Source organism: Numenius arquata, chromosome 5, assembly GCF_964106895.1.
Source record: "Numenius arquata chromosome 5, bNumArq3.hap1.1, whole genome shotgun sequence".
Classification (NCBI taxonomy): domain Eukaryota; kingdom Metazoa; phylum Chordata; class Aves; order Charadriiformes; family Scolopacidae; genus Numenius; species Numenius arquata.
Genome location: NC_133580.1, coordinates 34,302,336 through 34,317,918, shown reverse-complemented (window position 1 = coordinate 34,317,918; position 15,583 = coordinate 34,302,336). Strand labels below are relative to the sequence as shown.

The 15,583-nt window shown below is 41.7% G+C and overlaps 1 protein-coding gene across 1 annotated transcript in view; it reads right to left on the bottom strand.

Moving 5' to 3' along the window:
* Window positions 1–338: 338 nt before the first annotated feature.
* The window catches only part of HPGDS (hematopoietic prostaglandin D synthase), a 30,144-nt gene continuing 14,899 nt past the window's right edge, over window positions 339–15,583 (bottom strand). Inside the window, exons 3-6 of the mRNA XM_074148078.1 lie at window positions 7,729–7,821; window positions 4,993–5,102; window positions 1,479–1,577; window positions 339–816 (exon numbers count right to left, since the gene is read on the bottom strand). Of these exons, the coding sequence (XP_074004179.1) occupies window positions 652–816; window positions 1,479–1,577; window positions 4,993–5,102; window positions 7,729–7,821 (467 nt within the window). The 3' untranslated portion in view covers window positions 339–651. The remainder of the gene's footprint in view (window positions 817–1,478; window positions 1,578–4,992; window positions 5,103–7,728; window positions 7,822–15,583) is intronic.

Sequence of the window (15,583 nt, the reverse complement as noted above, 5' to 3'; positions counted from 1 at the left end):
TTTCCCCAGTGCCAGAAGAACAAACTGATCTTGTTCATTCATTTGTTCTAAACCTGATTTCCACCCCTGCCACCACCATCTCCCATTTTGTGTCTGCTACTTACTGGAAGTAAGATAATGAACTGCTGAATGTTTTTGCAGCTGGTGTGCTTAGGGAGAACTGGTGCTGGTGTGGGCTGCTTGAGGAGCTTGAAGTTTGTTGACTAAATGGGTCTTTTTTTCTTCCCCCCCCGCCCCGTTCTTTCTCTTTTGCTTTGTGTCTTCCTACACATTTATGCTCTCTGTTAATTAGCCTGCTTTCCTCTGAATTGAAAGTCTACAATAAACAAAGTATTGTTGAGATTGCAACTCTCCAGGAAGGTTTATTCATCTCCCTTTGAGAGCCCACAGAACATTAATTGGGTTGATCAAGCACTTTATTAGTAGTGGGGGGCAACGTTGTTGAAACCACATCTCTCCCTCAGGCTCTACTCTACTAAATTAGCTTTATAGATTCTCTCCTATAAATGGATACAAGTGGTAGACTTTGATTTGATATAGCATACCCATCTGAAATTAATTTAAATGATTCTAAAATTAATAATTTAGGACATCTGTCATGTTGAAAACTAAACATGCATTTGTTTTTTTTTTCCAGTCTGAACAGCTGATCTACATTATCGTCTTTGGTCTTTTCTGGATCCAGGCTGCAATAGCTGGAAGCGCTTGCACTCTGTCTCGAAGAGCCAAAAGCCTGGGGTAGTTGTCTGCCAGGTCGGGTTTACAGGACAGAAGTGTCGTACTGCACACATCCCAGTAGAAATCAGCCCATGTTACCTGGTGGAAATGGGAGAGGAAGCAGCAAGTTTTAGTTGGTAATCTCAGAAGCTGGGACTGCTAATATTCCCAGTAAACTGCAGAAATGAAACATGAATTGATCTAGTTCGTGTTGGCTTTTTTTTAAAGCCTATAATTACAGAAGTAGTAATTAGATTGCAGTGCAAGGCTTGACTTGAGTAAAAATTGGTTAGATAAAACCCTTGCCACAAATATTACTTGCATTATAATATCAATCTTTCCTGCTGAAACTGTGCTGCAGAAAAGTTCTAATTAGTTTCCAAACAGTTTGGGTAAAAACAGGGATCACATTTTCTTAAGGTTTTTTTCATATTGTTGTATAAATTGAGCAGGGATTATGAGTTCTAAACAGCTCCTATCTCTATTGACTAGTACAAAGGCATTTATAACATTTATAACGTTTTGTGTCAACATGAAACTGGTTTAGCAAATGCAGCTCATAGTCCTGGTTTGCCTCACTTTTCTAATGGTGTGGAAACCAGTTTTCACTTTACAATTGAGCAACCAATTGTGTATAAGAATTAAAAGATTGGGGAGAATTGTTTCATGGGCTGGCATAAAATACAGGAATTCAACAATAGTCAATGAATATATTTTACTGGCAACCTGATTGGAATGGGAGAAACAAAAATTATACTTACAGACTTCCCTACCAGCCAGTCGTTATCCCCTAAGAAAGTATCCAAATCTTTCAGTAGTTCGGGTGCTTTGTTGGTGAGAATATCATCAAATGCTTTTTTCTGAGGGAAGAGCGAAACACAAAGATGCACACCAATGTGTAAAAGCACAGCAGTCAGCAAAATGGAATTTTTGGGTGTTTCTTGTGAAAAGGAAAGCTTAAATCTGAAAAAAGTGGCAGTGAAATCGTGTGGTGTGACCCAAATTTTAGAGTGCTCTCAGTTCTCTTTGGAAGAAGGAATGTATTAACATCCAACTCAGAATTAATACTGTAAATAGCAATTATTTAAGCTGAGTAAAGAAATGCAGAGGTAACTGTCATTTGGATACATGCAAAGGGGCACTCTGGAATTTTGGAAAGCTGAGGTAATTACCCATTAAGTGGGTTAGATGCCCAAAACAGAGCATTCCTGGCTTAGTGAGCCTTGGGTTAAGCCAGTTGCTCTCTTAATGAACACCTGAGAGCTCCTGGATGCTGAGACACCATGTGTGGGGTGATGCTACTCATTTATCTGTGCTAATAATCACCCAGCCATGGCAAAACAGTAGCCCTGCTGTGGATTTGGGAAAAATCCATCTATGAAATATATTCTCAGTGTTTCATGGTCATATTTTGGTGGGCTCTTTAGGATGTTAGGTTTTCTAGACTATGGTCTGTCAAATTTTCAGAATCCCTTAAGCTCAGTCTTTCCTGCTGTCAGTCACATGCAGGCCAATTATTTTTCCATACCAGCCTTTCTCGTGTGAGATGTGGAATCTGGGTTTTGAACTTTTGCTGGGTTTATCTTTGACCTTTTCTGTTATCAGGTTATTCTCCTTTTCTTGTCTCCACAGGAATGAGAATTGAGGTGCTTAAAATATGTTTTTGAAGGGTGAAGTCTGCGCTGAAGGACGTGGGCCTTAGTGTTTGTATGTTCATGGATGAAGGGTGAGTTTGTATATGATGGTGATGGCTCTCTGCTAGCTGTTTCCCATAGCAGAAAGTTTTAAGGCTGCTTTTGAAGAATTAGCTGTTTCCTTTAGAGAGAAAAACTGTTTCTGGTTTTCTCTTCTCACCTGCATGGAAGAAGTTGAGATTGCAAACTGTTGTGATCATCTGATCTGACCTATGTGGCACAGTTTGTGCAGTCAATGTGTTTGGCCTAATTTTGGAGGAATACGCTCAAGCTTGGTTAAATAAGCACTGCTGTATAGGAATGGAATTATTTCAAAAGCTTTTACTTTCAGGTTAATGAAAAAAAAAAAAATGATTTAGAAGAGGCAGCAGCCTAAATGGTCCCCCAAAATGCAGGCTGAAGTAAAATCAGTACTTCCACAGACATTTTTCAAGATTCGACATAATTTTCTGCTGTCGGTCTTTGTAACTGAATGTTGTGACTGCAAGTAACAGGCAGAAGTTTGCAGTCCAGAAATTTCATATTTGTATTCTGTGTGGTAGCATTTCCTTTTTTAAGGGAAGTTCCCCTGCCCTCCCTGCAAAAAAAAAATACTACCCCAAACTATTGTGTGATCGTGATGGTAATGACCTCCCCAAATACAGAAGTATGCAACCAACCCATCAGGCTGGTAGTGACGTGACCAGGATCCACCTTTTGGAGTAGCAAAACCTAGTTGTCTCAGCCCTGGAGGTCTCCAGCAATGCATGGCAAAGCTGTTACAATGCCAGCTATTCTATTTTTTTCAGGGAGAGGGAGGTAGGGTGAAGGGAGAGCCTCGCACAGAGGGAGCTTTCATGGGCACCTTCCACCTCTGCTTCCTTTAACCTTGCTTGGTTTTCTGTTAGCTACTGGCTATATAGCATAACGCATCCTTTCATCTTTTCTGAGGGATGTGTGTTCCTCTAATCCCTTGTCAGGCCTGGGGAAGTTTTCTGACTTTTCTGCTTTACTGTGTGTAAATCAGTTAAATCTGGCCTCGTGAAACCATGAGGCGCCACTTCTGCCACAAGGTGGTGGCAGTGGACCCAGGAGGAGAGAGGGAGAACAGCTAATAGTGAGAAAAATGTTAGAGACTCCCAGAAAGTAAGTTTCTCGATCTTCCTTGGCCCCAAAACACTCCCTACGTGCATACAGGCATATAGGAGTTGCCTGTGAACTCTTTTCTCTTTTAAATTAATCACTGGTGACACGATCTGGGTCCTTATTTTGGAGAAGTGCTTGAGTACGAGCTGGGACACACGCAGGCACTATCGTGGGAGTTTCCTGTAGAGGAGTAGCAGTTCTGTGGCAGCAGCGCTGCTTCTACCCGAACACATTAGCAACAGTGTGGCTTTTTCTAAATGATTAAAAATCATGAGTCAATCTCCCCTTCCCAAATGAGGAAACTTCAGGAAATCACTAAGCTATTAAGTAATTCATATTTTTTAATACTAAAACCTCCAAATGCACTTTCAGATTTTCCCCTGCAAGATTTCAGAGCACTTTCATATTGTTTCATTATTTATTATTAGTTTTAGTCAACATTTTGTACTCTGTGGTTTCTTTAATAAGATATCCTAGTCTATCTGAAACGTTAGCTTTGAATAAATGGAAGGTGGCTGCACTGGTGGTTAAAGGTGAAACCTGTTTTTCGATTACCCCTTTTCTACAAGGGTCGGGTCATCTGCTTGGGTCAGAGCTTTGCATGGAGCCATTGTAACACTGGAGTTAACTCTTCCATCACCCTCTTCCCCCAGCAGCTGATCTGCACGTTGCATCTGGGGCTCTGCTGAGAGGAACTGGACTAATGCCAAAACAACCCAACCCCAAACGCTGTAGGAATTGCCCATAATCATGTGTTAAAGTAGCCATGGCAGTGTGTTAGCCTGGCGTCAGTATTTGCAGAAGCACCACAGAGGAGTGAGGTGGGGCAGTGAGGGTCTGGAGAACATAGCCAATGCTGCAGTGACAGGGAGGGATGTGCTACCTCCCCTCTTTATCAGCGTCCACTGTCCTGCACCACCCTGCTAATTGAAGAGCATTTGTCCCTGGCAGCTGATGTTATTGACAGTTGGTACTTATTAAAACCAAGTAGAAATCAAGATGCAGAAGGGCAAAAGGAAGATGGGAATGAACTGATAATCCCATTCAGTTAGGAAAAAGGGAAAGATCTGCGCTTATTCTGTTTGCAGCAAGATACAGGTATTACATGGTGCCTGCTGGCGTGGAAGCATCCTGTCTTTCCCCCTTGAAGAGCAGCTTGATGTGTGCACATAAGGCACCCTTCTTTCAAGGTGAACTAGTGAGGGGTGGCTCATGATGGCCTCATCATTGCTTCCGTAGAGGGTGAAAAAAATCTGGTGAGGGAAGAGATGGGAGGGAGCAGAAGGGCTTGGCTGGATTAGTCTGGAAGAAGCAGCACAGAGCTCCTCCAGCTCAGCTTGGCTGAGGTGAGGTGATGGACCCAGGAGTTGGCACACATCAGTTTCTCCAGAGGAGATGCTCAGGTATGGAGTCATGGCTTATGTGCTATCTTTTTTTAAATTAGTGATTGTCTTACTCTCACGTCCTGGTTTTTCTCTGCCCAAGGGAACAGTGTCATGAAATCATCTATGGTGTCCACAATGGCATCAGCTAGTGCCTGTTCCACAGGCGTCTGACCTGCCAGACCTGTGGGAAGCAAACATATGAAGGGAGGTTACAGACAGCATCGGCAGGTATTTTTGATGCCCCAAAGGTAAATTCTGTTCTCTGGGAACATTTTTATAAACATAAACATTTCCATAAACATGTTCTTCAGGGCGTTTTTGGTGCTAACAACATGCATTTGACTCCTTGCATCCAGATGCAATCTCATTTACCTTTGCTTTTTTCCCCATCCAGCCTCATGTAGCTATCTGAAGTAGTGAGTTGTTTTTTCCAGCACCTGAGCCCATGGCCTGACTACTGCTTCTTATCCTTCTCTCTGCTTTCTACCATCCCAGGACGTTCAGTGAGGGTCAGCACTAATTCCTTTCTGTTAATCTTTCCCTATCCCAGCTTTCAATGTCTTTCTCCATCTCGTGGTCTTTCCAGCTCTCAAAACAACCCCCAAAAGTGCTTCTGTGAGTCTGCTTCTCTTTCCCTCTATCCTGCCTGTTCAGTCCCATTTTGAACCTTCTAGTGACATCCTGCTCGCTTTTGATGACCTTATGGTAATCAGGCACCTTAGTTGAACTTTGTCTTGTTTACAAATCTGCTTTCCTCACCTGTTGCCCTTTGGCTTGCCAAAGTGCAGTCTTCTCAGTGCTGTTACTTTTTTCCACAGATCTGTGTTCATTCTTTCACCACTGTGCAGGTTCAGGTCATCCTTTTCTTCCCCTCTCTGTTCTTTAAGCCTCACCTCTGTGGCTCCTATAAATCATATGCCCATCCTCTGCCAAGTCATCTCCCTTATTGAAACTTTATGCTTTTTAGGGCAAGAGATGTGCCCCTCCTTCTGGGCATCAAGTTCTGTGAGCCTTCAGCAAAGAGTTGTTAGTGACAGGTACCTGAAAATGCCATTGCTTAATTTTGAAGGCTTAGTGACACATACACAGACTTAGCAGCAAAAGTAGCAAGCTTTCATGATGAATTTGAAAATATTTTTTTTCCCCTTCCATGCATGCTTTTTTCCCTGCTGTAGCTGAGAGTGTGCCTAACACTGAAAAGAGAACGGTGTGGTCTGAGTTTGCTCCAGAGCCCTAGCTTTCGTGGCCATTGCAAGATGATGGACAAGTTATTGAGGGAATGCCTAAGTCAGAACTTCAGACCGTAAAAGGAGCAACAGCTCCAGATCAGCCTCCTGACAGGAGACGGGGAGGGAGACAGTGTGGGTGGAAGGCAGGCTTTCTCATCGTTTCTCATTACCCAGGTTGATGCTCGTCATTCCCTTCTCTTGCAAGTAGTAGATTGTATCAAGGATGGAGGAAATTGGCAGGAACACAGTACTGCAGACATGCTTGAAAATATGTTGTGCTGGTGCCTTGAAGAATAATGCTCTGCCCTTCTGCCCATTTCCTCAGTTGGAAAATGTGAGATATTTTGAAAGGCAGGTTACATGTCTTTGCTCAGAGTGTAAAAAAGGAGGATAGTACTCGCTTCCCCGCCCCCTTCTTTAATTTGCTGATGTTCAGCACACCACAAACACAACCAGACTAGTTTTGCAAATGGCTTTGAATGACAGCTTGCTGACCTAAAACAAACCCTGACTACTCTCTTTGATTTACTTGTATTACTAAGTCTTATATCGCTTTATCTACCCAGTCAAGTGCTTCCATAGCATGTAAGTATTTAAAGATACAAGTGATGTCACCATCTGATCTAATCTCTCTGCCAGCTCAGAATTGTTGTCTAAATCTGCTTCAGAGTGCTCTGCCTGCTGACCGTAATAATCTCTAATGCTTCCAAAACCTCCTCCTCCCCCTGGTCGTCTCTCTGGTTAGCCTGGCAGCTCAAAGCTTAGCTCCAGGTAAAACTGCCCTGAGAGCCTTAGGGGAGCTGCAGGTACATGCTTTCCATCGTGCAGTGACAAGTGAATATAAAGGTTATTGGCTGGAGAAGTCAGCCCAAACCCCAGGTATTTTATGCAGAGGGGAAACTCAGTCAGACGTAAGGGAAGGGGATTATTTCTGAGTTTTTCTTTAGGTGTAAGTATGAAGCTCAGCCATGTGACTTTAGCTATCTGTGAACATCGTAGCATTTCACACTACGGGTTGTTACTTTTAACCTTCTTTTGGTCGTCTTTTTCATTTTCTATGTGACATTTGTGTAACTCTAAATCCTGTCATACCACATCCTACTGCATGGTCCTTGCTCTGTTTCTTGTTCCTGATCTTGGAACTGGAGGGGATGTAGCCTGAGATCCCTTCAGGATTGCCACAGCAGCCCCAAGCCGGAAAGGAAAATTGGCTCCAAATTATGGTAAGGAAGGCTGCTGAACAAGGGCATGCCATGGCACAACACTCCTCGATGCTTTTTAAGCCATCGCTCTTCAAGTGGCCCCTCTAATAGCATCCTATCTGGTATACTGCATTTCTGTGGCCGGCACTTGGCACTGGCAGACAAACTGCAGGTGGAACAAGAGGCTGATAACTATTAGCTGTTTGTGCCTAGGAAAAGCCCTAGTACCAGTCTTGCCACACTGACACTGACTTCTGCTTGGTTGGGCCCACCAAGCTGTTGGTTTGTTTCTGGTTTTGCTTTGGTTAGATGTATTTTTCCTGGCCATTAAAGGTGGGTGTAGAACAGAGCAAGAAAATAGTCAAATATGTGTTACCTGATTCTCTGGCAAGGTATCTTGCTATTGCCAGGCTCTGGTGAATGATAACTCCATCTACTTCCAGAATGGGGATTTTGTGGAACGGGATAGCTTAGAGGAGAAAAAAAAAAAAAAAAAAGGCAAAAACAACCAAAAAGTTAAATCACAGTCCTTGACAATAGGAGTCTGTAATATTTGTGTTCTTAACCACTCAGAAGGTATGCACTGTTACAGCACTTAACAATTTCACAGTATTTCTGTAAGGAAATGCATAGATTAAAAAAAAAAAAAAAAAAAAAAAGTAAGGATAAGGATATAAGCAGGTCGCAGTACAATCAGGCAATTATAGTGTAGAAACCAGGTTATTTTCTAGCCTTGTGCTCTAAAGGCTGAATGTGCTCCTGCATACCCTGAATTCTTTATGCAGAGAAACTTTTCAATAGAATCTTATTTTTTTTTTCCTTTTTCTCTTCTGCTTTCTCCTTCACAGGGGAGTGACTGCCAAGGTTCGGCAAAGTACTACCAAGGATTTTTTTGTAATGCAGGATCCAGCTGGGGTATGAAATAAGAGATCAGGCAAAGGCTACAAAGGTGCTTTTTCACTTACACTTGTTTTAAATTCAGAAGCAGTGATTCAGGAAAGTATTTCAGAACTTGTATTGTGACATTTCCCTTGACAGTCATCACCAAGAGCCACATACAGCTTTTACAATGAACTGCAAATGCTAACAAGATACTCAAATTTACTTGACTTGGCTTGCATTCAAATGAAAATACAGTCTGTTATGGGAAAGATGTTTCCAGAATTTAAGTATAAGGGAAGACAAACTAAGCAGGTGTGATGGCTATCTGTAAGAGAGTTTGAGATGAGAAACCAAACTTATTTTTCAGTTATTAATTTAGTAGTATAATGTATGTGAGAGCTTGAGCTGCTGTTTTTCTTCGTTCTGGAGAAGCTGCTGGCATGATATTAAGTGGGGCTGGAACCTCAGAGTGAACCTTAAGCTGGGAAAAACTGCCGTGTTTCGGGTGATGAGAATCCACTTGTAGGAATGCGGTGCTGTTCACCAGAGGAACTTTAAATCTCTGTGTTTCAAAGGACACTATTTCATAAACTCCAACTACATGATCACAAGTGCTGATCACAGCCAAATGCCTTGTACACAATTTTCATGTGGATTGCACTTTATTTATGTAAGATGTGTACCCATCTTAAGACTGTCTTGCAATGTGAAAAGGCAGTAGTGGAAAAGTGAGAATGTTGGCTATTGGAAATGTGTAAGGTGCTTTCAGACGCAACAGACCTGTCTTTGTGGGACGCCTGGGATACCATTTCTATTCTGTAAGGTTTTTTAGTTCTTAGTGAAAAGAGAAAAATAGATTTGATGTACTTATGACCTGCTTATCAAGATAACTTCATCAATGATACAGTAGTTGATGAACAGTGCCGTGTGGCTCTGCGGTTTAGCATGCAGTATGCGAATCACATTAGGTACGAGATCTTAGCTGTCAAATCTGTATCTGCAAAATGAATTTGGCAACTGCGGAAGACATCCAGGACTCCTCTGTGTATTTTTTTCTTCTGTATCTGAACACAGTACTAATGATAGCTTTTCCCGCCCCCCCCCCCCCCTAAGTTTAGCATGCTGTGAGGCCAGTATAAATTTTGATGCTGATGACTAGCCAGAAGCAAAGGAACTCAAAGAGCATTAACTGCTGTACCCCAGGGAGAATGCATGCACTGCTAGTTGTTATTGAAACAATAATAGACTTGTTGTACAGAAGACTCCATATGTTTGTTATCCAGAGAGCAACAAGGTCTTGGCAAGTCCACGTATTGCTTCATTGAGAATCCAGTCAGGAAAAGACGAGTCCCTGAATGCTAAACTGAAAAGCTCTCTGGTCGTGAAAATAAGAACCTTGGTTCCGCACTGCGGATTAATGGTGCAGAGTGCCCTGAACATCACTGCCTCTGAAGCCACAGAGCTGTGAAATAACGTTTGCTTACGCAGGATACCAGCGCATCTTTCAAGCAGGATACCAGCGCATCTTTCAAGCAGGCGCAAGTGGAGGCGATGAGAGTGTGTGTGACTGCTGGACGGGCCAGTGTGGTCAGCCTACAGCCATGTTCAGACCTCCCCCAAGCACACAAGGCTGTGCGCCAACGCCTATGCCAACAGGCAACAGCAAAAGTGCAGCCAGCTCAGGAGCAATAACCGCCATCCCTGAAAGAGTTAACCAGCCATCTTCGGAGGTCCCTGTTGGAGTGCCACAAGGCTGATGCTGTTCTGGCTGCGTCAACGTGACTAACCAGCCTCTGTAGCAATAACTGTTAAAACACGATGATGATTGCTGCTCAGGTTGGGAAACTACAATTGCTTCATCTAGAAACTGAGCAGACCATTTTCTGCTGTGTTTATGTGTGGGAGGCAAGTCTAAAAGCCACAGCTTTGACTGGCATTTCACTTTGTCGGTCACCATAACTAAAATGAAAGATGGTTTGTTTGTATAGATATATATTTTTATTTTTTTTAAGAAACCCTTGGTTACAGGAAGAGGAGGGAGGCATCTTTCTGATGATTGAGGAACATGGATTAAGGTGTGAGAGGCAGCTGGTTGGAAGAGTGGTAGTAATGTCTCATGTTCTGTTTCTCAGGAATTTGACAATTTCTGGATTTCTTTTACTATTTTTTTTTCCTAGCAAGTCAAAGAATTCAAGGGAATTGCTATTCATTCCTTGAAAACAGGAGTAATGCCTACAAAGTGCTTCCTCCTCGGTGCCAAGCTATTTTCATTAAGATCTAATTATTCTTTTTTGGAAAAGAAACTGAGTTTACATTTTAAAATATACAAATACAGCTTAGTTTTGTGTGCAATAGAAATATTCATACACTTGCATGATTCATAATGCAAGTATACAAGTAATAAATTAGAGCAGATTTTATTGTACGTGGACCCATGACCCTTAAATGTCCAAAAGGAATTATGCTTTGATTTATAATGAGGCTTGGGTGGGTGTGGGTTTTTTTGCTAAAAGGCAGCCTATCTATTGCTGTCATTACTAAACAATGGACTATTTAAAGCATAACAGATGGTAATTGGGAGTTGTTCCTTCCTTTCTTGTGTGTTCAAAGTGCCATTTTATTTTTTTTTTTCTTATAAAGAACGGGGGAAAAAAATTGTGACTTGGATATAAACAAAGATTAGGTTTTTTTCTTGCTGATAGAGTGTATGTATATGATTATGCACTGACTTTTGTCAAGTATTGAGATAATGAGCTGTAAATGAGTGCAACTCTGGGAAGTCTGATTGAAAGCACACTTGTACTGTGCAGATCATTGTAAAAATCTATCATTTCTTTTTGGGTGCAGGGGATATTATTCTTGCACACTAGAAAGTATGGCAGATATCCAGGCTGCTTTACAGCTAAAGAAAATGGCAAAGAACAGTCAAGGGGTAGAAAATACTTACATTACATCATCTCCTCTGTATTGGAGGAGAAATTATAACGGTTTACAAAGTTGCATTTTCAGTCTGGAAAAGTTCAGTAAGTAAATAAATAAAAAAAAAAGCCTTTGCATCATTATTATCCAAAATTCATGTAACAAGACCAAAGTTTTTAGTAACCTGCAGTGAAGTACCTTTTTGCTCCTGTAACTTTAAAGAACAATTTCCTGTATTGGTAAATTCATAGCAAAACCAGATTGATTGTATATATACGTTTGGCTGTTGTGGGCAGGACTGTATTCCCTGTGAAAACTACCTTTTCCAAGTGGAAAAGAGGGGGTGTGGATTTGTGTCACACAGTTCATCCTAAGGAAGGATGTGAAGAGCCTTCACACTGGATGGGCACAGGGTGATTGCTGGAGGCAAAGTCAGGGTTTGACAAATGACCTTGATGTGGCCTCTAGACACCTTGCCCATAGCCCATTTTTTGAAGTGCAGCAAAAAGCACAGCCAGGACGTATACTCAGGGGCTCCAAACTACAGCAGAAAACCATCTGTTTGTACATTAATTTAAACAGTGTTACCTTTAGACTCATGGATATGGGCTTCTGTGGCTTGCTCTGAGCCTCCTGTGGTGCTTTTGGCCTTAGCTCTGCTCATTGAGAACACACATTCAAAGAACCTGTGAGGATGTCCAAATGTGCCATCGTATTAAAAGTGCTAAATTTTACACATTTTTGGTGAAAGTTGTGGTTCATGCGACTCCAGGTGAACAAAGTTCAGTTCAGTTCCTGCCAGGCTCCTACATGAGAAGAGCAAGTGAAAGAGGTGGCACACAAAGCTGGATTTCACTTGTGTAGAATGAGGGTTGTGGGGACAAATCATGAACGACGTACATCAGAGAGCAATCGTGACTGAACAGTTACACCAAAGTAGCGCAGGCTGGAAGGATGTGCGTGTCACTTAGCTAGTTTTTCTTTAACCTTGGATCGGTTAGGGAGCTGCTTTGTGTTTACGTCAGTTTATGCCCTTGTGTATCCATATGAATGTCCTTTCCGTGTTTTTCAAAACAATGTTGTTTTGCAAAGTTTTTTGCTCCCACTTGAGAAAATACATTTTAAGAGGAAAACCAGAAAAATCTGTTGTCATCATCATACAGAGAGCGTCATTTCTCAGGCATGGACAAAATACATGGCGTTTCGCTTTTAGTTTCTACTTGCTTTGTTGCTCATCTGAAGTAGAAGGCGCTATGAACACTTGTGTTGATTTTCAGATTTAGACTGAAAACTCACCAAAAAGAGGAACAGGGTTTTTTAAAAGTATGCTCTTTGGATATCTAAACCTGTAGTCGTCTTTAAATTGAAATTTCATCAGCAAATTCTGGCTTTTCCTATTATCTTGGTTATTTGTTGTTTTTAGCACTGCATGCTGGAAAGAAATCTGCACAGACTTTACACTCCCCATGAAGAAAACCTTGATGGAGGGTGATTGTAAGACATCAGACTGATCTGCAGTCTCTTCTCATTTTAGGAACGACTCACTGAAGTATCTGTGCAGTGTTTAGGAGTTGGATGAATTCCTTTTTATATGTACTTTCATTTTGGTTGGCTTTTGTGACTAGAACTGAGATGTTTATATAGTCTCTGCTGGATGCTAAGCAGGGGTCATGAGGCCTGATGTGTGTTAAAGCAAGAGCATCTGTATAAATTGTCTCCATCCCATGAAGTCCCTAAGGGCTGTGATAACTATTCCCACCCTGGCATGCCTATAGGCTCTCACCAATGTTCAGGCCTTCCCTTTGACCACGAGCTCCTCACTTGTCCTCCTGGGCATGACCCAGGGGATGGTGCTCATGTGGGCCTGTTTTTTTTGTCAAGGACAGGAAGGGGAAACGGAGCACACAGCTGAACACAGTTTTGTCCAAGCCTGGCAGCTAGGCTGGTTGGATGCTGATGTGGAGGAACCAGACGTTAGTGCTCTGCTGTTCTTCCCCAGCCAGTGAGGAGACCCTATGCAGGTACAGTTTTTAATTTTCTCCTTCCCTTAGCTCTTTCTCCCTTTTCCACTGATCTTCTTTGTTATTCTTCTCCTCATCATCTCTGTTCTTTGTCTCTCAATTTATCCTGACTTGCCTCAGCTTTGCTCCCAGATGTCAGTTCAGGCTCCCCAAGCTGACCTGCTCCTCCCCGTGCTTCCTCCTGCCTGGACTGAAATCATCGACAGCCTTGATGCTAAGTGGCCTGTATTTAAGCATTTGAATGTTCCTCAAAACCTGAGGAACAGTTTTGCAATCAAGCAGCTTAGATTGATGTCATGTAAGGGAGACGGATTGGTCAAAGGTGGGGGAAAACAAAAGCCACAGCCATGCTTCTTACCACAGTATCTCTGTCAAAATAAGTTCTCCTTTGCCTTCCTTTTCCTTTCCATTAATATTAAAACGTGATCATGAGAAACAAATACGTGAGACACTTTGCATCTTTCAATAAGAAGCTTATGAAAGATTTTATTTTTTGTAAGGCTGGCAGAGGAGCAAGGCCCCTGGGAAGTGACTGGCCTGGAGCTAGAGGCATCCAGGATCTGTATCCTCTACAGAGGGATGACCGGGGTGGTGCTCTGATCTAACCTCGACCCAGCTTTAGTGCTGTAGCTATTACAACTCAGATTCTCCTTGAAAGTGATTGCTAAATGCTACTTTTTACCCAAAGATAGCTATTTACATGTCTTAGCTAGAGTGACGTGGCAGCAAGTCACTCAGGAAATGGGCCGAGCGCTCCTGTGAGGAGCTGTTTTCTAAGGCACAGGGAGCCCTCAAGATTTATTTATTACATTGGAAGTATTTTCAGTGCAATAATTAGTCTGTCAAGTTCCCTGAGGACCTTTCAAGCACCATTCCACCCCTCTTAAAACCACTGTAAAGCCTGAGTAATTGCCGTTGTTTCCAATTCCCTGAATGAGCCACAGAACGCAAGCTGTTACTGCGTGCTGGCCTGAGATCTCAAGGTGGTGGTAGCTTTGCTCAGCGTTACAGTGGATTTTCTGCTGTATCACGACTTAGGTCAGTGCGATGATTCTTTTTGTGAGGAGCCCGTTACGTGGTAATACAGATCCTTGGACGAGTCTTTCACACGCTAGCGCACAGATCTCGAATTGACTATGGTTCAAATGGTGGCATGGTCAAGTCAAAGTCCATTCGAAAGGAACCATAAAGTGTGAGTTTGTTTACTTATTTAAACAATTATTGACTATATAAAGAGTAAATGTCATGTAAAGCTACTACTTGATATTCGGCTCTTTTTTAAAATTCAGTGCTGAAGCTAGTCAACACTAATACTTACATACTAACTTGCTTAAACTTGCTTATATTAAAACTACAATCCTTGCCTGAAATCAGTGACTGGAAAATTTGTCAAAGATGACTCAATTGGTTATAGAAGGAAAAAAACATGTTGAGATATAAAAATTTTCATTTTAGAGTGTTTAAGCCAAATGACATATGTTTTTATGTTATAATATGCTCCCCCCCCCCCCCCCCCCAAAAAAAAAAACCCCACCCCCCCAGAAAACCAAAATAAAACCCAAAAAACCACAACACCACTTAGGCGTATACAAAATCAAGTGAGACAGTACTTCTAGGAATAAGGAGTTACTTATTTGCCTGGACCACTAAGACAACAGCTTGCTGGAGAGAGCCTCATGAAAAATGCCAAAAGAAACAGCAAAAACCATCACACTCTTCAGTCTAAGTCAAAATTAAACTTGCAGCACCTGCAAGTCTGCTTTCTAAATGGTCTTCCTGCACGTTCACACATTTACTTTTTTCGCATCAATTTTACAGGAGAAGTAAGAAATACGGGTATTTTTTCAGAATAATAGTGTTTTCTGGTTTATATGGTACGGTGATTTTGCTGGGAGGTTGCTATTTGTTGCAAAACCTTACTTTAATTTTTTGAAAATTGATGAACTTATCCTCTGTGCAGAGACCTGACTCCTTGTACACTTAGACAAATTTGAATTCTTTGATATGTTACCTTATTAGCTCAAGAAACATGAAGTGCTCTCCTTGTCCAAACTTCTTCCCTAAGAATTTTTTTTCTTTATCTTAATTCATTATACTCGAAGTTTTTAAAAAGATGGTCATTACGCTGTGCTTGCAGATTCTGCAGTCAAAACTGGTTTTAGATCTGTCATAGGCAAGCGGGTAAATACAAACATGTTGTATGCAAATGTGCATAGCAATTTGTCTGGTTTTCCTTACTATCACTTCAATATATAACTATGTAATTAGTTCAATTAATTGGAACAATTTTAATGATTTTTGAGGGTTGCAAAATAAGCAGTGTACCAAATTGCTATTACATTAGCTGCTGTTACATCAAATGTAACTGTAATTCCCCTTATCATTGCTAAACACTTAACACCCTTTGGT